Genomic DNA, 20,521 nt, shown 5'->3' on the forward strand with positions numbered 1-20,521 from the left:
GATTACTTGATATACCGTCAAGCCTAATTAATTTAATATATTTTTTTCTTCACCAAATTTTTCTTAAAAAAAAATTTTTATGTCCTTTAAAGGATAGTTCACTGTTTTTTCCACAATTAACTTGTCACTGTTTTTTTTTTTGGTTTTTTTTTTCTGTTTTAAGGATACATTTATTTAATTATATTTTTTTTCACTTGAGAAAGACCGCACCAACAATGGCCGTACGACTGCGCCAGTTAACTTCCGTACCGCCGAAAAATAAGAAAACAAGAATTATTCTGTTTTAGATGCCAAATACAACTGATGCTTTATTCAAAAAATTCTTATATTTAAGTGATTTTACAATTATTGATTTTTCTTAGAGTTAACAAAGAACAAAGAAACATAAAATCTAGAGCTATCAAGAAAAATACTTAAGCTAAAAATTTGTATTGGGTACAGTAAAAGTAAACATTTCTTTTTGGGTTATTTCCGTCATAGTTTTATTACTAGTGTTGTTATTGTGATGTTGAAGTGGAGAATTATTGCTGACGAAATAATTTCAACAATATTGGTGTTAGCTCTTTGGTGCTTATGACAATGTTGTAACTAATAATGATGTTAATAATAATGATATTAATAATAATGATGTTAATAATAATGATGTTAATAATAATGGTGTTAATAATAATGATGTTATTAATAAATGAGGTTGTGGTTGAAAATAATGAACTTAATAATAATGTTGTTTATTGGTGGCTGTAGGTAACTCACGTACACAAATGTCACACAATTTGACGATGACACGGTTCGATGTCATCGTTGACACCCTGCATTTTTCGAGAACACCATGCAAATATTCGAGTCAGCCATGCCACGATCGAACCTTAGACAATGGCACACATGAATCAAAATGGGGGATGTTGTTGGTTGTTATTGCTTTTCAAATACATAGCGCATGATTGAGTAGACAAAGTCAGTGTGTCGAAAAAAGCATAATTCAAATAATTCGTCTTGTGCAGGCCTTTATTATATACCAAACGACAATTAAGTTCTAGTCAAGATATACAGGGTGAGATACACAAAAAACTGCAACAAAGTCAAATGCCATTTTTATTTTAAATTTTAGTGAATGAAAGCAGACAAGTTAAAAAGATAAGTTCGACCGGGCCGAACTTTTAATACCCTCCCACAAATACCAATTTTTAGACAAATCCGTAAAAAAATGTGCCAAAAATCATCAAAATACTGAATATCGGGAGGTACCGCTATATGGGTGGTATACCAAAACGTGGACCTACACATACAAGGCCAACGGAGATATAACCAATTACGACCTACAAATATCAATTTTCAGACAAATCCGTGAAAAAATGTGGCAAAAATCATCAAAATACTGAATGTCGGTGGTACCGCTATATGGGGCCATACCAAAACGTGGACCTATACATACAATGTTTCGCCAACGGAGCTATAACCCATTACGACCTACAAATATCAATTTTCAGACAAATCCGTGAAAAAATGTGGCAAAAATCATCAAAATATCGAAAATTCTCCAGACACAATAGTCCAACGGATTGGTAGCCGGAGATTTTGGTAGCCATTGTGGGCTGCAAATGAAGCGAGGAACCTCATTTTAAAAACATTCTTGGTTTCCAAGGTCTGAGCCCAAAATGTTGGTATCTGGAGATTGGTATCTGGAGATTTTGGTGGTCATTGTGGGGGCTGGAAATGAAGCGAGAAACCTCATTTTGTAACCACCATTCTTGGGTGGCGGGTGCTGAGTGCGATGGTGCTGAGTCCTGTTGGAATGTCCAAGGTCTGCGGCCAAAATGTTTGTGTGCCCAAAGGCTTTAATATACCCTCCAGAATATTTTCGCGGTAATATTCGGGATTTATTCTGATGCCACAGTCGATTAATACGAGGGGAGAGCAACTATCGGCTGTTATGGCGGCCCACACCATCACCATGGCCGGCGCTTGATTTTTGGTGGCCGGCCAACCAAAGGTGCACATTTTCAGCTGACCTCTTTGGCAAGTAAACATGATCATTCTGTTTGTTTACAAACTGTTGGATAACGAATGTTTTATCTGATCGGAGAAAGCCAAATTCGGCAGTTCACCCCTTTTTGGGCCAAGCGAAGCAACTCTTCAGCTCTTCTGAGTCTTGATTTTCTTTCTGTTCCGTGCGGTGTAAGTTCTTGCACTTTTTGGAATTTCAATGGCTTTACCCCGATCTCATTTTTCAATATTTGTCGAATTGAATTTGGCGATATGTTCAGCTCGTAAGTCATTTTTCGGCCACTGCGACGCGGGTTTCGATCAAGTCGCCTCTTTACTTTCCGAACCATTTCTGCTGATGTTGCTGTTTTCTTACGTCCACCTTCTTGATATCGTTGGGCTACGCTACCACGGTACCACAGTAACGAGCGATGGTACGAGACACAAAAGATTTATTCACATTTAAATGCTGGAGTGCTCTAACGATAGCCACTTGTGGTTTTCCAGACAAATATAAAGAAATTACACCATCATGAAGCTTGAATTCCATCACGAATAACTTTTTTCCGGGAAAATTCTCTCCAAAATCCTTTGGTATGCTTTTAAAAAATATAATGAGCTGTCCCTGAAATAATTTTAACAGCTGTCGGACGAGTGGCTTAGAAATGACAACAGTCTGAAGTTGCTTGCAGTTTTTTTATCTCACCTTGTATATGTATATACATTTCCAGAGGTCCTTTGTGTAGTCTTGCATGTATATCCTTTATCACAACTACTTACATAATTATGATAGTTTCGCGTTTTCCATGTTTACTCCTCTTAACTACAAAACCCAACCAAACGGTGGTGGGGAGAGGGGGAGCCTTATCATATTTTCCTAAGAATGTCTGCCTTCCTGGGTAATATGAATCTTTAAGTCCTCATTTTCTTTTGGTGGGTGGTGGGAGTTAAGGAGTAAGGAAGGGTTGGGGGGTTGATGAAACGGCGAATTGTAAATCAGCAATGAATTTTATCTCTGGCACAAATTCTTATGGGCGTTGTTTTAAAGTTTCTTCTATTTTAGTTTAGCTAGCTACTGCTGCCATAGCTTATAACATTCACGTCGTTTAGTTCGCTAAGATTGTAACTGCCGCGTTGTTGTATTCTTCGCCATAGATATTTCGTATAATTAGTTTGAACGGCAAACTTATGGAACTTTTGCATTTTAAGATTGCTTCCATTCTAAGCATGGTTGGGGGTGGGTGGCGTGTTTCGTCCAACAGCTGAGCAGAGCTAAAAAGCTAGTTAAATAAATAATTAAAGTTTTGTATGTAAAGACGAGTAGATAAGTTAATATATACTTACATACAACAGAGATAGATATATAACTCAAAAGCGAGGGGGTATGTAATTTAAACTATCCCAGAGAAACTAATTGCAGCAGATTTTAAAATGTCCAAAATTAAAGCTTCAAGGATATTTGCTTTCTTTTTTGGGAAATATTTCTAAAATGGTGAATATCCCGAATACAAAGCTAATTGCTCTGGAGATTAGTTACTTTCCGCATTTTGTCCAATAGCCATGCCGAGCTAAAAGCTAGTTAAATAATTAACATAAAGTCAAATACATATATTGATCTATACATACCTAGGTATATACAGGGCGAGATGAAAAAACTGCAACCAACTTCAGACTGCTGTCATTTCTAAGCCACTCGTCCGACAGCTGTTAAAATTATTCCAGTGACAGCACATTATGTTGTTTACAAGCGTACAACAAAAGCATTTTGGTCAGAATTTTCCAGAAAAAGTTATTCGTGATGGAATTCAAGCGTGATAGGGTGATTTCTTTATATTTGGCCACAGAGCATCATTCGGGCCTCGTGTGTCGGTTTTATTGACCGTTTGAAGGCCATAATTCGTGCCAAAGGTATTCGAACAAATCTAAACTTATTCTAAAATTTGATGCTATTTCCGACATTTTTTGATTTCATTCAATAAAATTAAAAAAAAAAAAAAAAATTAAAAATTATGGAATTTGACTTTGTTGTAGTTTTTTGTATCCCAACCTGTATTGCCGTGCATTTGAAAGAAATCCACGATAATAGCTTTCCAAAATAAGTTTAAAAAGGTAACCCCAATATGATGATAAAGACTCTACAAAATAGTATATATAAATAAATTAAAATTGCAATAATTAATCAAAAAGCAAAGACAAAATCTTATCACCATCATCTGTCCTTTGAGACGCCACAACAACTCATTAAAGGCCATCAACAAATGTCTTGGTAATTTTATTACATGTCCTGCCAAGATTGGAAGCGACCGTAAAAAAGGGTTACATTTTACATCCAAACAAGTTTGGCTGGTGATAAAGTCTTCGTCTAACCAAAAAAGAATTCAATTTCTTTAGGATAAAAAAGGTGCTGATTGCTTGTAGGAGTGTTTGCCTGGGGTGTTAAATAATTATTTTAAATAGGATGTAATAGCTTTTGGACTTTGACGAAGGTGTCGTGATTCAGGTGACATGAAAAGGATGTTTATAAATCATCATTTTTTTTAATGCTGAAAGAGTTGGAGGGTGATTGTGGGTATACGTTGCATATAACTTCTTAATGGTTTATTTAAAATATTGCATAGACCGTGTCTGATAAAGGTCATCGTGGCGAAAATGTTGCTTTTCTTCAAAAATCAGTCCTTCGCCATGCTCGAAACCATTTGACCATGGAGAAAATGTTGCTTTTCTTCAAGTATATATTGTGTCTTTCAACACAACTTTCAAAATCAATTCTTCACCATGCTCAAAACATTTAATTTTTCCTTTTTTTAATTTCTTGTTTCATGAATTTCCCCCTCACCTTTCCCTTAAATAACGCTAGGCAATTGATTATTCTCGAATGGTAATTGATCTTTTCTGATTGACAAATTGTGGCGCATGGTAAAAAGCGTGTTACCTCCTCTCCATGGCAAGCACGCTGCTAGACATAAGCACGCCGTTTTGCTTGCTAATGATGATAACACACAAAACACGTTTTTTTTCTGCCCAAATCCATTCACTTTCAATTGAATTCCCGCGTCTCCGTCATAATGATGATTATGATGTTGGGAAATACATGCCTGCCTAAAACAAAACAAAAAAGGTTAATTTATAATTATTTACATTCATGATGCATAGATGGATTGATACAAATATCTGTTTACCCATAAAAACAATAACAACAATCATATTAAATTGCCGGCTACCAACCAACAACCACGTGTTTTACACAACATTGATGATAATGAATTTCCCTTTTATTCATTATTAAATAGGCATTTGCCGGTCCACCTCTTTCATTCTATCTTCCTTCTTTTGTTTCATTAGGTAGCACATAAGCGATAAAAATTGTTATCTCCATGCTGAACATCAGCTAAAAAATGTAGAACAATTTATATTATTAGTAGATGTGTGTTCAGAAATAGGTATATAAAGTCAGAAATCTAATTTACCAAAAAAAAAGTAACAACAACAAAATCACCGTTTGCTGATAATGAACTGCGGCTATTTTGTTTAAACGTCATTGACAAAAAATCCCACTCAAACATGCCAACCCAATCATTGACTACCGCAACAACCACCAAAGATTCTCTGCAATAGAAAAAAAAAGAGAGAATCATTCTTCCCCAAAAAACACACACATAAATACATATTTTAAACGAAGCCAAATCAAAAAACCAAAACAAAACTTGTTGCCCCACGTGTTCCTCTTTTTTTTTTTGCGGCAAAAATTTAACGCTTTGGAATGTAGCAGAAATAAAAGCAAAAACAATCATTAATAAAACCACACTTCCCACCCATAATACAACTCTGCTCTCTTTTATAAACAAAAATCCTCTAACCACCTTTTCTCATTACAATGAGGAAAATGTCATGGGTTTTTTTGTTCTCTTGCTCGCTCTCCCTGTGTTTTTTTTTCTTCTAATGATGGAGGGCTTAGTTCTCCCCACAAAACATTAACATTTTGTTTCTTTACACAGTTTTTTGTGTATTTATTTTTTTCTTTCTTTCCTTGCCATCTTTGCAAAGAAAATTTTGATTTTTCTTTGGTTTGGTGGCTTTTTTGACACTTTATGATGGTATTTTTGTGCTTGGCCTTCGTTGACTTTGGCGCCAAGCCAATGCTATATGATTTTGTTGTTATCTTATGTGTTGGTCGGTTTTTTCTCGCATTACAATGTCAAGGTAGTCTGTTTCAGGTGAATGACTTTTTTGGTTTGTATTTTATATGTTTAATTTACATTTTTACTTGGTTTGCCGAGTTAATTAATAAATCATTGCGATTGCTAAACTATATACATGTTGTTCTGTCAATTTCCGTTAATGCAGAAAGAGAGCATCCGTTCTATTGTGAATGGTAATGCAGTGTAGCCAACACCTGTTTTACTGCCTTTTACATCAGCTATTTATATTAAATGACAAATGCTACCGTCGTTTGGGAATATATGAATAAAAATTGTGGCAATGGAAGGTTCTCAGGATTTAATTTGATATAATCTGATTTTACTTTAGTTACTTTATGCAGTGTGTATCCTTTTTACATATCCATTAATGATAATAATAAGCATTCACTCTATTGTGAATTAGCTACTTTTTAACTGCCTTTTAAAGAAAATATATGTGCTGTTTTTTCACACTCATCTAGAGACCCTTAACTTATTCCTACCAGAACCATCAGAACCATTTATACCACATCCTTTTTGATGGAAAGAATTTCTCTAATACATAAGGATCTTTTAAGATTACGACTCCACCTTTCTTACTGAAATAAAATATAAATATGCATATAAAGATTTTTGGAGCCAAATTACTTATTAAGGTCTTCTTCTTCTTATTTCCAGGAGGCGGCAAAGACTTAATCACAGCTGTTACCTATGCCAAAAAGAGTACCATAAAAAAGCAAGGACAAGTAAATAACAATTCATTGCTGATATCAAATCAAACGAGTGGTGGAGGTGCAGCATCAACAGCATTTAATCGTAGCATAATGCCTAAGAAAACCCCTAGTCCGGCCGGTAAGTTTTTTCTTCTTTGTACTAAACTATGAAACCAAACTTCATATCTTCCATTTACACCCCTCGTACATGCTTAACCAATACTAAAAAAATGGAAATGTTGGAAATTATTAAAAATAGTTGGCATGCCTGCCCCTGCCCCTAGTGGGTCAACAAATGTCGGTGGAGGCGCTGGTCCAAGCACTGAATCTGCGGTCGGTGGTATGCCAGCCTTTAATACATCACAATTAATGGGTATGGCTGCCTTGGCTGCGGCCATGTTTAATGCCACCAGTGAAACTAAAACAACAGGTTCAAATAGTAATAATAGCACTACTGGTCTCAGTGGTAGTGGTGGCCTAGGTGTTTTGGCTGGTCTCCAGGCTACAACATCAACGGCCTCCAGACAAATGCCCCCAAATTCTGTTAGTTATCAAGCCAATACAGCCTCAGGCCTAAATAAAGCCGCCTCTTTATTGGCGCAGAGTAAGTGTAGTAATGTTGGTAACAAACCGATTTTTTAGATTCTTGGTATCTACTCATTATTTTTTGTTCTAAAAGAAAATACTTTTTATTTGTTTTCCAAACTTGCTCTATTATAGCAAAGCAAACATTGCCTTGAATATAATTATTTTAAACATTCTATTTTCAAATTATTCCCCCCCTCCCCTCCATTTTTTTAGTTCAATATTCGTATTGTGAATTTTTTGTAGTTTTTAGTTCTCAAGTATTCCACAAAAATCTATTTTGTGATCTAATTCAATTTTTGGCATTTGTTCATATTTACTTTTTGTGTTACTCTTCTTCTTTCATGTTCCAACCGAACCATTTGTCAAAAAGTATTTTTCAAGATTTATCATCAGAGATGGTCTATTTTAAGAGTTTTATTTTTGGTATGGGTCAATATGAAACATGTCAGATTCGTATACGTATTATACTCGTATAAAATATACTGCGATTTTAAATTATGGTTTTAACTGGAGAGAAGATCTTTATTTATAACACATAAAAAGGGCGCAATTTTTCATAACATTTCGCTATGGTGAAGTAACAAGTATTTTAAGCAATACTCTTTGTACAAAATACTTTGTACATACTTTTGAGTGAGATTGAGGCGCTGGGAAAATCCAACAATTAAAAATAAATATTTCCAAATTATCAGTTTCCCAGCGGTCATAAAATATCACATGTGTAGAATTAAGTGATCTTGTGCGCTGTCGCATACGATAATGTGTAAGATAATAAAGGTCATGACCCACACACACAGTATCGATGCGTACAGTGGATAGCCAAGACCACTTGAATGAAGGGACAAGCACCCATGCAATGTTTCTTTTAAATCTAATAATAGATAAGAACAATTGTGTGGCTGCGACTAGGTTAAGTTAGATTAGTTTCAGTAGTACGTAAGGAACATATTTTAAAAATAAAATTAGAATTGAACCAACAGACAGACGAAACGGTCGTGTTTTCTCTTCTCCCGCTTACACATGGTCAATCGAGCCTTCACTTTTTTATAAAGTGGAAATAACTAGCGGCCGTAAAAAAATTGTAGGAGTTTTCCCCCACCAGTGGTAAGAGACTCACTACAAGCAGAAATAGATATTCTCCAGAAATAGAGGAGAATTTCTACAAAAAACAAAGTCCGTTAAGGCATTTTAAATATAAGACCATAGGGGCATTTTGAAATAGCCGAAGGGACTAATTTGAATAAAAAAGCCATAGGGGCAAAATAAAAAAAAAGCCATAGGGGCAAAATAAAAAAAGCCATAGGGGCAAAAACAAAAAAAAAAAGCCATAGGGGCAAAAATAAAAATAAAACGAAAAGAGGACAACAGAAGTCCCAAATAAAATAAAAAAAAAATATATATACATAGTTTTGAAAAGAGGACAAAGAGTCCCATCTAAAAAATTTTAAATTCATTCAAAAATGTTCAAAGACATAGAAGAAGCTGTCACCACTTTGGCAGACTATTTCGAGGTGTTAACGTCGACGTCAACCTTTGAAAAAGTGAAACACGTCGAGGCATGGAAAGTACTGGTAGAAAATACATATTACCAGTTACGACGGTACTTGAGGATATACCAAAAATATCTTCCAAGCCATATGAATGCATTACCATGTGAGGTGGATATGTGTTTACTGTCGGCAATGAAACTTCTAACAACTCGGAGTCGGAAATCCACAGATATGTACATCGATGATGAAATCGAAGAGTCGATGAAACCTCCATTAGGATGGATGCTCTCCGTAAAATGTGACTATTCAACTTGGGAAGAACAATTGGAAGAAAGCAGACAATTAAACTACGTAGAAAAAAAGGAAGATTACGACAGAGAATTGGAAGATGGTTTGCACGGACAAATGCGAGCCTATGAACACAATTTACAATCTCTGCAGGGGCAAGTAATCAAACTGCGTTCTCAAATAAAAATCGAAGTTGAAAAAAGTGAACGGATATTGAGAAATGCGAAGGCCCACGAAAAATATCTGCTCGCCCAACATGAAGAAAACATGCGGGCCAAGGATGAAGAATTGGAAGAGAAATATCGTGTTCATAAAGGTCAAGTGCGACATCTGGAAACCAAGTTAGAAAATATGAATGAAAAATTAGCTAGTTTGGAAGGAGCGCGGCAAGTCGTCGAAGCTGAGAGAGATGACCTGCCCAAACAACTGACAAATTTAAGAGAGGGACTTAATGCTGATAATCTAAAACAGATTCGCTGCTTAGAAGGTAATATTGTGAAGTTTTTCCCGCCGGCAAGTCCTCAATTTGAGGAACAAGATGATGGAGGAAATTCAGAGGTCGAATCCGCCCCCACCAATGAAGCACTCGGTGAAGAACGAATGGATTTTTACGATGACAACGAAAAGATTGATAATGGGGACTACCTAAATATACATTTGGTAAGAGAAGAAATAAATAATCTTGTTGCAGAAGAGACAAAAGAAGGAAAGCCGTTATGCACAAAAGGCCCCAACATTTACGGCGAATATAATTATTACGACAACGATTCTAACGGAAAAGAACGCATCGAAGAAGTGGGAAAAGCCGAACAAATTTCTCTGGCTCCGGTTCCGAAAGAAATCAATAGCAAACCGTCAATGGCCATTAAAACAGAAGACGACAAACCGAAACTTACCATAAAACCATTGCCAATACTTTTCTACAGTGATGATGACAGTCTGCAACGATGGACTATCAAATCGGCAGCATGGACAATGAAGCCGGCAGATAAAGGTGGCGGTATCGACAAGAGAGACTGGGCAAAGAAATGGAGTCGTTTCCTGAAAGCGGTTACTTAACGAGACATTCATATTATTTTACATAGTATATACATGTTTATATATAGATTATATTTCATATTGTTATATTTGAATATTTCGTGCCAATCATTTTATAAAAAAAAAATACAGTCCACTATAAAAATATACACATTTAAGCCGCCCGGGAGAATGTACAAAATACTTTGTACATACTTTTGAGTGAGATTGAGGCGCTGGGAAAATCCAACAATTAAAAATAAATATTTCCAAATTATCAGTTTCCCAGCGGTCATAAAATATCACATGTGTAGAATTAAGTGATCTTGTGCGCTGTCGCATACGATAATGTGTAAGATAATAAAGGTCATGACCCACACACACAGTATCGATGCGTACAGTGGATAGCCAAGACCACTTGAATGAAGGGACAAGCACCCATGCAATGTTTCTTTTAAATCTAATAATAGATAAGAACAATTGTGTGGCTGCGACTAGGTTAAGTTAGATTAGTTTCAGTAGTACGTAAGGAACATATTTTAAAAATAAAATTAGAATTGAACCAACAGCCAAACGATACGGTCGTGTCTTCTCTTCTCCCGCTTACATATGTTACACATTATCGTATGCGACAGCGCACAAGATCACTTAATTCTACACATGTGATATTTTATGACCGCTGGGAAACTGATAATTTGGAAATATTTATTTTTAATTGTTGGATTTTCCCAGCGCCTCAATCTCACTCAAAAGTATGTACAAAGTATTTTGTACACTCTTTGAATTTGTAAAATGTATTTTTTTATTTTAAATCCAAGGATAGGCTTACTAACTTAACATCCCGAAATGGAAAATATTGTCAATTTCGTTTAGAATCAATGCAGTGATAACGATTATAACGCAAAATAAGCAAATAGTCGTTTTTTGTGTCATCAACCCACGGTGAATGACAATAGACAATAATTTTAAATGAGGCTAACAAAGCATTTATTTTGTATTATTTATGGTTGCTATTTATTTATAAGAAGGAAATTACTTTTTTGGTCCCATAGGGAAAACATATGCTCCGTTGTGGAACAATTTCATACTATGTCATTAATTCTTTTAATACCTCTCAAATTGTCATCTATATCATTCTTACTCTATTGTGAATGATGTAACTACTCATTTATTAACGTAAACATAAAAAGGCGGGCAATTCTACTTTCCTTGATTAAAGAAATAGGAAGAAAAACTTAATTGTTTTGCAACCATAAGGGATCAGTGGGGTCTTGCGATAACTCCAATACATCTTCTAAGTATTTATATAACTAAATTTGCAAAAAAAAACGTGCTATGTTAGTCCGAGGAAAGGCAGAAAGGGAAAACTTATATGGCCTTGAAAGTATTAGAACCTTTGGAGCAATGAAGAATTATAAGGAATTAGATCGGATTTGAGAAACAGTTGCAGTAAAGTTTAGAAAGGGGCCACAGAGTTTTGGCTTTTTCATTTTTCCAGACCGTACGCATTATTCTAATTGTAAATAGTTATATTTCATTTTGTTGTCTTTATGTTCTTATCATTTACTAGATCCTGATCCTGTACACTTTAACGAGAAAAGATACGAAATTTATCTTGCCTTATTTATTTTTGATTTTACATATTTTCCATTAATGCCTATATTGTTTTCCCAATTTAGTGACCATGGGTCTTGGAAGCATGCAACCTGCCCCCGCACCCGCTGCCAGTACGGGCCTATCGACACAATCCAAAATGAATAATATGGTTTTGCAAAAGATACAAGCTTTGGTGGCAGCCAATCCACAGTTTTTAACCAGTGGTATACCCAATCAATTGCTACAGCAGCTGCTAATGCAGCCCATGAAGGTATGTCACCCTCAAACATAAATGACAAATATGCATTTTACCAATGATTCCCCCTTATGTCTACAGCAAGTTACTCCCGCCCCGGTCTTGGCCCAACCAGAAGAAGATGAGGCCGATTACGAAGAAATGGGCGTGGCCGAGACCTATGCCGAATATTGGCCAGCAAAATGTGAGTAGGATTAGATAAATCCCCCTTAAATTGAACTAATATTTTGTTATCTCTCTTACCTTTACGTAACCCCAGTGAAACTTGGCAAGAAACATCCCGATCCTGTGGTGGAAACAGCCTCATTGTCATCTGTAGAACCCTGTGATGTTTATTATAAACTATCCATACCCCTGGATACCATACAAAGTGGCCAATTGAGTGCTCTGCAATTAGAGTCCATAACCTATGCCTCGCAGGCCCACGATCACCTGCTACCCGATGGCAGTCGAGCAGGCTTTCTTATTGGTGATGGCGCTGGTGTGGGTAAAGGTCGTACCATTGCTGGCATCATATATGAAAACTATATGAAGGGACGCAAAAAGGCCCTTTGGATATCGGTATCAAATGATTTGAAATATGATGCCGAAAGGGATTTAAGTGATATTGGGGCCACCAAAATTGAAGTCTATGCTTTGAATAAGGTATTTAAACTCACATACAACGCCATGATAAAAAACAACACTAATTTTAATCTTTTCCAGTTTAAATATGCCAAAATCAATTCAGAAATCAATAACAATGTGAAGAAGGGTGTCATCTTCAGTACCTATTCCGCCTTGATAGGTGAATCCAATAATAAGACTGGTAAATACAAATCAAGACTTAAGCAATTGCTGCAATGGTGTGGTGAAGATTTTGATGGCCTCATCATATTTGATGAATGTCACAAGGCGAAAAATTTGTGTCCAGTGGGTTCGGGAAAGCCCACAAAGACCGGTCAAACGGTATTGGAATTACAAAATAAATTGCCCAAGGCAAGGGTGGTATATGCCTCAGCCACAGGTGCTTCGGAACCCAAAAATATGGCGTATATGGTGCGTTTGGGACTCTGGGGCCAGGGTACAGCATTTCCAACATTTAATGATTTCATTGCGGCCGTGGAGAAGAGGTAAGGGGGTGGGAAAAGTCAATTAATACTTTGGGAGATACTAATGTATTCCGCATTTATTTGCAGAGGTGTGGGTGCCATGGAAATTGTGGCCATGGACATGAAGCTAAGAGGCATGTACATTGCCCGACAACTGAGCTTTCATGGTGTAACCTTTAAAATCGAAGAAGTCCCATTGTCCAAAGAGTTTCGCCGGATCTATGATGAGTCGGTTAGATTGGTAAGTCTTCTATTCTTCCGTTTTATTTGATTTGTTATTTTAACTAATTTTTTATCTTTAAGTGGGTTGAGGCCATGCAAAAGTTTATTGAAGCCGCCGAATTAATTGATGCCGAAAGTCGCATGAAAAAGACCATGTGGGGCCAATTTTGGTCGGCCCATCAGAGGTTCTTCAAATACTTGTGTATTGCTGCCAAAGTCAATCATGTGGTACACATAGCCCGTGAGGCCATCAAATATGGCAAATGTGTGGTCATTGGTCTGCAATCTACCGGTGAGGCCCGCACCCTGGAACAATTGGAAAGAGAGGATGGTGAATTGACGGATTTTGTATCGACAGCCAAGTAAGTTTGCTCTTCTATTCTGATTTCATTATCTCTATTTCAAATTCCAATTTTGTTTGCATTTGCAGGGGTGTTTTCCAATCCCTTGTCGAAAAGCATTTCCCAGCCCCCGATCGCAATCGCATTAATCGCATTTTGGGCCTGTCCGAACCAGAAAGTCGTAAATCCATACAATCGATCATTGCCGAAGTCAAGGCCGCGAATAGACACAGAAATGATGCCTCCTCCACCTCGGCGAACAAGCGTAAATCTTCAAGATCCGATGTGGGCAATAGTAAAAAATCTCGCAAAAATTCCTGGGATAATAATTCGGATGATGATGACGACGATGATGATGATGAGGACGAGGATAAAGATTCTGACAAGGAATCAAATAATGATTCAGATGTCAAGAATTCCGAATCTGAGGATTCAGATACGGGCAATCACACTGATAGCTATGATTCGGAATCTGATTTTAATCCCTTTGGAGCAAGTGGTTCTGATTCAGACACAGATCCCTGGTTGGCTCGAGCCAAAAAGAAGAAGAAAAAGAAGGCAAAGGCCAAGGAATCGTCATCATCTTCAGCATCTGCCAGTGCGCTAACAAAGGCCAGTTCCTCCTCCTCCACATTGGCCAACCATAATAGCTTTTCTTCAACGCTGAGCAATAGCTTTAACATTTCGCCACCCAAAAAGAAAGTCCCCATTTCAACACAGGACAAGATTCAAGATTTGTTGCAAAAAAAGCAGGAGCTTAAGGGCACAGTGACACCCATTGGGGTGCATGGCGTCAAACTGAATTATGGTCCACCGCCCAAAGATGCCATTGAAAAGGCATGCTCCATGAAGGAAGAGTTGCTGAGGAAAATAGAATTGCTGGGAGAACGTTTGCCACCCAACACATTGGACCAGTTAATTGATGAGCTGGGCGGCCCGGATAATGTGGCCGAAATGACAGGTCGCAAAGGTCGGGTGGTCCAGTCGGATGATGGCTCCATACAATATGAATCACGTTCCGAGTCAGATGTACCCCTGGAAACTTTGAACATTACCGAGAAGCAACGTTTCATGGATGGCACCAAAGATGTGGCCATTATTTCAGAGGCAGCCTCCAGCGGTATTTCATTGCAAAGTGATCGCCGGGTGAGGAATCAAAGAAGACGTGTCCACATCACCCTGGAACTGCCCTGGTCTGCTGATCGTGCCATCCAACAGTTTGGTCGCACCCATCGTTCGAATCAGGTCAATGCCCCCGAATATATTTTCCTTATCTCTGATTTGGCTGGTGAACGACGTTTTGCCTCGACCGTGGCCAAACGTTTGGAATCGCTGGGAGCCCTGACCCATGGTGATCGGCGAGCCACCGAAACGCGAGATCTTTCCCAATTCAATATTGATAACAAATACGGCCGCACGGCCCTCGAAACTGTGATGAAGGCCATCATGGGCTATGAACAGCCTTTGGTGCCACCGCCCACCGACTATCAGGGTGAATTCTTTAAGGACGTTGCCAATGCCCTGGTGGGTGTGGGTATTATTGTGCAAAGCGAGACAACACCCGGACTGCTGAGTCTCGACAAGGACTATAATAATATATCCAAGTTTTTGAATAGGATACTGGGAATGCCGGTGGATTTGCAAAATCGTCTGTTCAAATATTTCACCGATACCCTGACGGCCATTATAAATCAGGCGCGCAAGAATGGGCGTTTCGATTTGGGTATTTTGGGTGGGTTTTATAGCTGAAAATCATTTTTTGATTAAAGTAATAATGGATGTTTGTTTTTTCAGATTTGGGTGCCGCAGGAGAGAATGTTACCCGTGTGAAATTGGTGCGTTTTATACGCAAGCATGCCACAGGCAAGGCCCCAGCTGAGCTGCACACAGTGCGCGTGGAGAGAGGCATGATTTGGCAGGAGGCAATTGAGAAGTGCGTAGTAGTAACGTATAGAATTCTAAACGAATTCCCAGAGCCAGACATTTTTTGTTTTGTCATGATTTTCATGGTGTTTTAATTGATCTGCTTTTTTTTAATTATTTTAGATATGCCGATCTAATTGGTGAACATGAGGGCTTCTATTTGTCACATCAGGTGCGCAACAATAAACGCACCGCCATCTTGGCCGTGGAATTGGAAAGCCAGCCCCAAAATCAATTGCAGGCCAGCAAGAAAAAAGAGGGTGGCGGCAAGCCAAGTAAAAAAGATATCATGTTCCAAATCTATCGTCCCAATACGGGCTTGCAGGTACGCCATGAATCATTGGCCGAAATTGAAAAGAAATACAAAAAGGTCACAATGTCAGAGGCCGAAAAACACTGGACCGAACAATATGATGCCTCGGTGAATACTTGCTCGCATGCCTATTGGAATGGCAATTGTCGTAATGTTAGCATGGGTTCCGAGTGTGAGGTGAGTTTTGGATTTTCATATCAATTTGGAATTTTGTATTAATAAATCTTGATCCTTTCCAGGTTGGTTTACGCCAGCGTTTATATAATGTCTTGGCCGGTTCGGTATTATCGGTATGGGCCCGCGTGGAGCAAATTCTGGCCATGCGTAATGCCAACAACAAAATGCAAGTTATTCGCATGAAAACCACAGAGGGTGAAAAAATTGTTGGCACTCTTATACCCAAGTCATGTCATGAGCTTTTACTACAAGATCTTAAGTCTGATGCGGATCGAGTTGAAGAAGTGAACTTCTAAAAATACAACAAAACACAAGACACACAACAAACAAACAAACAAAGCCAGAAATATAAAACAAAGATATTGTACTTTAGTTTTCTTAGAAAGTACTGTGAAGAACCTGGGTTAGAAAGCATACAATTTTAAGTTGTACAACAAAACACATGGAAATTCAAATAGTGAACCCAACAAAAAACAACAACAACAACAAACCAAAACGACGCTTAATTTATGGACTTTAATTTTTCGTTTAAGTTTTTCTTTTCTTTTTTTTTCCTTTCCTTTTTACAAAACATGATGATTGCTATTATTTTTTTTATGAAAAACAAAATCCAAAAAAAATAGCAAACAAAAAAATTAAACCTACAACAAAACCAACAACTTATATATATATGACTTTTATAATTATACCTATACATATAATTAATTATAATTAATATTTAATTATAATACTTAATTATAAATAATAATAATAATAGTAATAACATTTAAAACAACTCATCAGAAATGAAAACAATTTTCAAATTCAAATAAAATTCTGAATATTTGAAGCAAAATAAATAAAATATCAATCACATTTACTTTGGAACTTTATTGGAGATTGAGTAACACATTTTACAAAATTTCACAAAAAAATGTTTCCAATGATTATTTTTCTATGGAAAATGTCTCCAATATTTATTTTCTTATGGAAAAATGCCTCCAATGGAAATTTTCCTATGGAAAAATGCCTCCAATGGAAATTTTCCTATGGAAAAATGTCACCAATGCGAATTTTTCTTTAGAAAAATGTCACCAATGGGAATTTTTCTATAGAAAAATGTCACCAATGGGAATTTTTCTATAGAAAAATGTGACCAATGGGAATTTTTCTATAGAAAAATTTGAACAATGGGAATTTTTCTATAGAAAAATTTGAACAATGGAAATTGGTTAATTTTCTATAGAAAAATGTCACCAATGGAAATTTTTCTATAGAAAAATGTCACCAATGGAAATTTTTCTATAGAAAAATGTCACCAATGGAAATTTTTCTATAGAAAAATATCACCAATGACTATTTTTCTTTAGAAAAATGTCACCAATGGGACCTGTTCTATAGAAAAATGTCACCAATGGGGATTTTTCTATAGAAAAATGTCACCAATGGGGATTTTTCTATAGAAAAATGTCACCAATGGGGATTTTTCTATAGAAAAATGTCACCAATGGGGATTTTTCTATAGAAAAATGTCACCAATGGGGATTTTTCTATAGAAAAATGCCACCAATGGGGATTTTTCTATAGAAAAAGTTCAACAATGGAAATTTTTCTAGTTCAACAATGGAAATTTTTCTATAGAAAAAGTTCAACAATGGAAATTTTTATATAGAAAAATGTCACCAATGGTTATTTTGCTATAGAAAAATGTCACCAATGGTGATTTTTCTATAGAAAATTTTCAAAAATGATTATTTTTCCTTAAAAAAATGCCACCAATGGAAATTTTTCTTTAGAAAAATGTTACCATCGTCCTTTTTTTTATAATAAATGTCACGAACAGCGAAAAAACGATATTTTTTAGATAATTTCTGTGGGAAATATCACCAATAACAAATTTTGAATAGAAAAGGAAAACATAACCTCAAATTTCGGGAAACATAACCTCAAATTTGTTGTCAATTTTTATGGAAAATTTCTAGTGTTTTACTTTGTTTGAAATGAAGCAAATATTTCCTAAGCCAAATTTTTTAAATTTGTCATGAAATATTTTGAATTTTCCTTTTAATTTATTTCTAAAGTTGGCATATCAAAAATGGATTTGATTTAGTGCTCAAACTCTTAAAAGATCCAAAGTACGATTAAACAGATACAATTCCAACAGTACGACATAAATCCCCCCAACATATTGGTAATGAATTAATTTATTTTATTGTTTATTTATATATAAAAATATTTTTTCGTTATCGTTTTTTGTTTCCAAGTTTATAAAAACACACCTACCTACCTACTACAACAATAAGAATCGACATTTGTTTTTTCCTCCTTTTTTCTTTTCCATATTTTATTATTATTATTTTATGCCGAATTAATAAATTTTATTTATGTTATTGTTCTCCACCATAAAAACAAAAGAATTCATAGGTTTATTTGATTTTTAAAATTATTTCTTAAAAAACATATATTTTTAAGCACTTTTTTTGTAGTTTGTAACATGTAGTTTTGTAGAAAATTTCGTAAAGAAATAAAAAAAATGAGGAGAAAATTGCAAAAAAAAAAAAAAAAACAACTTTATGTTTAATGTAATTGTACATTAATTTAACAACAAAGAAACCAAGCAAAATAAAACAATGAATATTGAAATAAAAATACACAAACAAAATGTTTTTATTCTTATTTGGTTTTTGGTCAACACACCATAACTCTACGTTTCGTTTTTCACTAATTGTTCTATCACCCAACTTACACAGCTACCACCCCTACAACTTAAATCCCGAATGTATGCTAACAACGCCGAATGTTAAATTTTCATAGCGCACCATACTGAAGCCAGCATCAACAATCATTTGCTTGAAATCTTCTTGTTTGGGAAACTTTCGTATACTTTCGACCAAATATTGATAGGGTTGCCATTGGCCGGCCAATATTTGGCCCATGGGTGGGATAACATTAAAGGAATATTGATCATAAATCCACTGCAAGGTGTTACTATTCAAATGGCTAAACTCCAGGCACATGAAACGACCGCCAGGTTTTAAGACACGATAGGCTTCACTAAGGACCTATGGAAAATTACAAGACATTACAATTTGGTCTCTTAAAATCACCTCCCCCCACATACCTTATCAATATGTGTACAATTTCGAATACCAAATGCAATTGTATACGAGTTATAGGAATTATCGGCAAACGGCAAATTCTCGGCATCTGCACATTTCCACTCAATGGACATATTTGACAATTTCTCCTCGGTTAAACCCAATTTCTTGGCTCTTTCTTCGCCCACATTCAACATGTGTTGGTTAATATCGGACACAGTGACATGACTTTTCAGACCCTTGGGGTTGGCCTGGTTCTGTAGATATTTGATAAAACGAAAAGAAATATCGCCCGTACCGCCAGCCATATCCAAATGACAGGTGCCATGTTGTGGTCCCAAACGTTCAATAAATATATCCTTCCATACACGATGTATTCCCATCGACATGGCGTCGTTCATGATGTCGTAGGATTTGGCAACATCTTCAAAGACCTTGTGGACTGTAAAGTCGCAATAAAACAGTTATCAACCGCAATTATCATCCTTGGAAACATGTGTTTGCAATTACCTACCCTTCTCCACCTTTTCACTTTCCTTAATGGTTTGGAAACCAAAATGTGTCGTACCCTCCTCGTTGGATGTGGTTTGATTTGATGTAGCCTGTGTTGTCTGCCATCGAATTGATGGAGCCGCAAATCTGCGTTGACATTGTTTCAACTGATTTAAACAAAAATTACGTGTTATATTCATGTTTCTATATAGTCCAAGTTACGTCCAGTTATCAGGGTTATCAGGAGGTCTATATAGTCAGTCTATATAGATGAAGTTATGAAATGTACCGCGTGGGAAACAAAAATGAAAAACGTCCCAACGAAACGAATATGAAGGCCACAAAGGAATACCCGATAAAAAAGAAACAGAAAGCAAAATCCCCGAGGGACACTTGTTGTTTACGAATGAGACATGAGGAAAACTGAACACATTCAAATAAAAGTTTCTCTAAAGAGAGTATCTGAACCAGTTCACATTTGTTCTTCCTTTGTTGTTCAACATGGGGAACGAAGAACTAGTTCATTAATCTTAATAAAAGACGTAATCGGCCAGTGAACAACAAACTGAGTTACTGAGAGATTAGAGAGATTTTTTTTCAAAAATAGATTATTTTATATATTTTTTGTTATACGACGCCAATTGGAGATTATTATGATATTAATATTTCAACAATTTTTACGAATTTGAATAACTTTTCATTCAAAATGTTCAATTTCAAATTTAGTTTGACAATTCATTGTCCCAGCAGCTGTTTCGAGGCGATAACCTGTATTC

General features: G+C 36.2%; 2 protein-coding genes across 2 annotated transcripts in view; one reads left to right on the forward strand and one right to left on the reverse strand.

Annotated features, from left to right (window-relative positions):
- Positions 1-16,516, forward strand: part of LOC101901503 (protein strawberry notch) — a 44,171-nt gene extending 27,655 nt beyond the window's left edge. Inside the window, exons 3-14 of the mRNA XM_059122504.1 lie at positions 6,840-7,013; positions 7,134-7,478; positions 11,937-12,124; positions 12,191-12,293; positions 12,369-12,754; positions 12,815-13,221; positions 13,288-13,441; positions 13,504-13,784; positions 13,853-15,495; positions 15,558-15,696; positions 15,810-16,176; positions 16,239-16,516. Coding sequence (XP_058978487.1) covers positions 6,840-7,013; positions 7,134-7,478; positions 11,937-12,124; positions 12,191-12,293; positions 12,369-12,754; positions 12,815-13,221; positions 13,288-13,441; positions 13,504-13,784; positions 13,853-15,495; positions 15,558-15,696; positions 15,810-16,176; positions 16,239-16,472 — 4,421 coding nt within the window. The 3' untranslated portion in view covers positions 16,473-16,516. The remainder of the gene's footprint in view (positions 1-6,839; positions 7,014-7,133; positions 7,479-11,936; positions 12,125-12,190; positions 12,294-12,368; positions 12,755-12,814; positions 13,222-13,287; positions 13,442-13,503; positions 13,785-13,852; positions 15,496-15,557; positions 15,697-15,809; positions 16,177-16,238) is intronic.
- A 2,276-nt stretch (positions 16,517-18,792) lies between these two features.
- LOC101901340 (2-methoxy-6-polyprenyl-1,4-benzoquinol methylase, mitochondrial) lies at positions 18,793-20,025 on the reverse strand. The gene is made up of 3 exons (XM_005175642.4): positions 19,768-20,025; positions 19,277-19,695; positions 18,793-19,217 (listed from the first exon to the last, which is right to left on the reverse strand). Exons 1-3 carry the CDS (start codon positions 19,943-19,945, stop codon positions 18,915-18,917), a joined length of 900 nt encoding a protein of 299 aa, XP_005175699.1. The 5' UTR covers positions 19,946-20,025; the 3' UTR covers positions 18,793-18,914.
- Between the last annotated feature and the right edge of the window lie 496 nt (positions 20,026-20,521).

The sequence above is a fragment of the Musca domestica genome, unplaced genomic scaffold (assembly GCF_030504385.1).
Source record: "Musca domestica strain aabys unplaced genomic scaffold, Musca_domestica.polishedcontigs.V.1.1 20, whole genome shotgun sequence".
NCBI lineage: Eukaryota > Metazoa > Arthropoda > Insecta > Diptera > Muscidae > Musca > Musca domestica.

What these genes read in the sequence shown, in the direction of transcription:
- LOC101901340 (XM_005175642.4), bottom strand. Translation starts at nt 19,945, where the DNA reads ATGAATATAACACGTAATTTTTGTTTAAATCAGTTGAAACAATGTCAA. An exon ending in AAGTGAAAAGGTGGAGAAGG is followed by an intron (nt 19,696 to 19,767) that starts GTAGGTAATTGC and finishes GCGACTTTACAG; the next exon opens with TCCACAAGGTCTTTGAAGAT. An exon ending in ATTGTACACATATTGATAAG is followed by an intron (nt 19,218 to 19,276) that starts GTATGTGGGGGG and finishes AATTTTCCATAG; the next exon opens with GTCCTTAGTGAAGCCTATCG.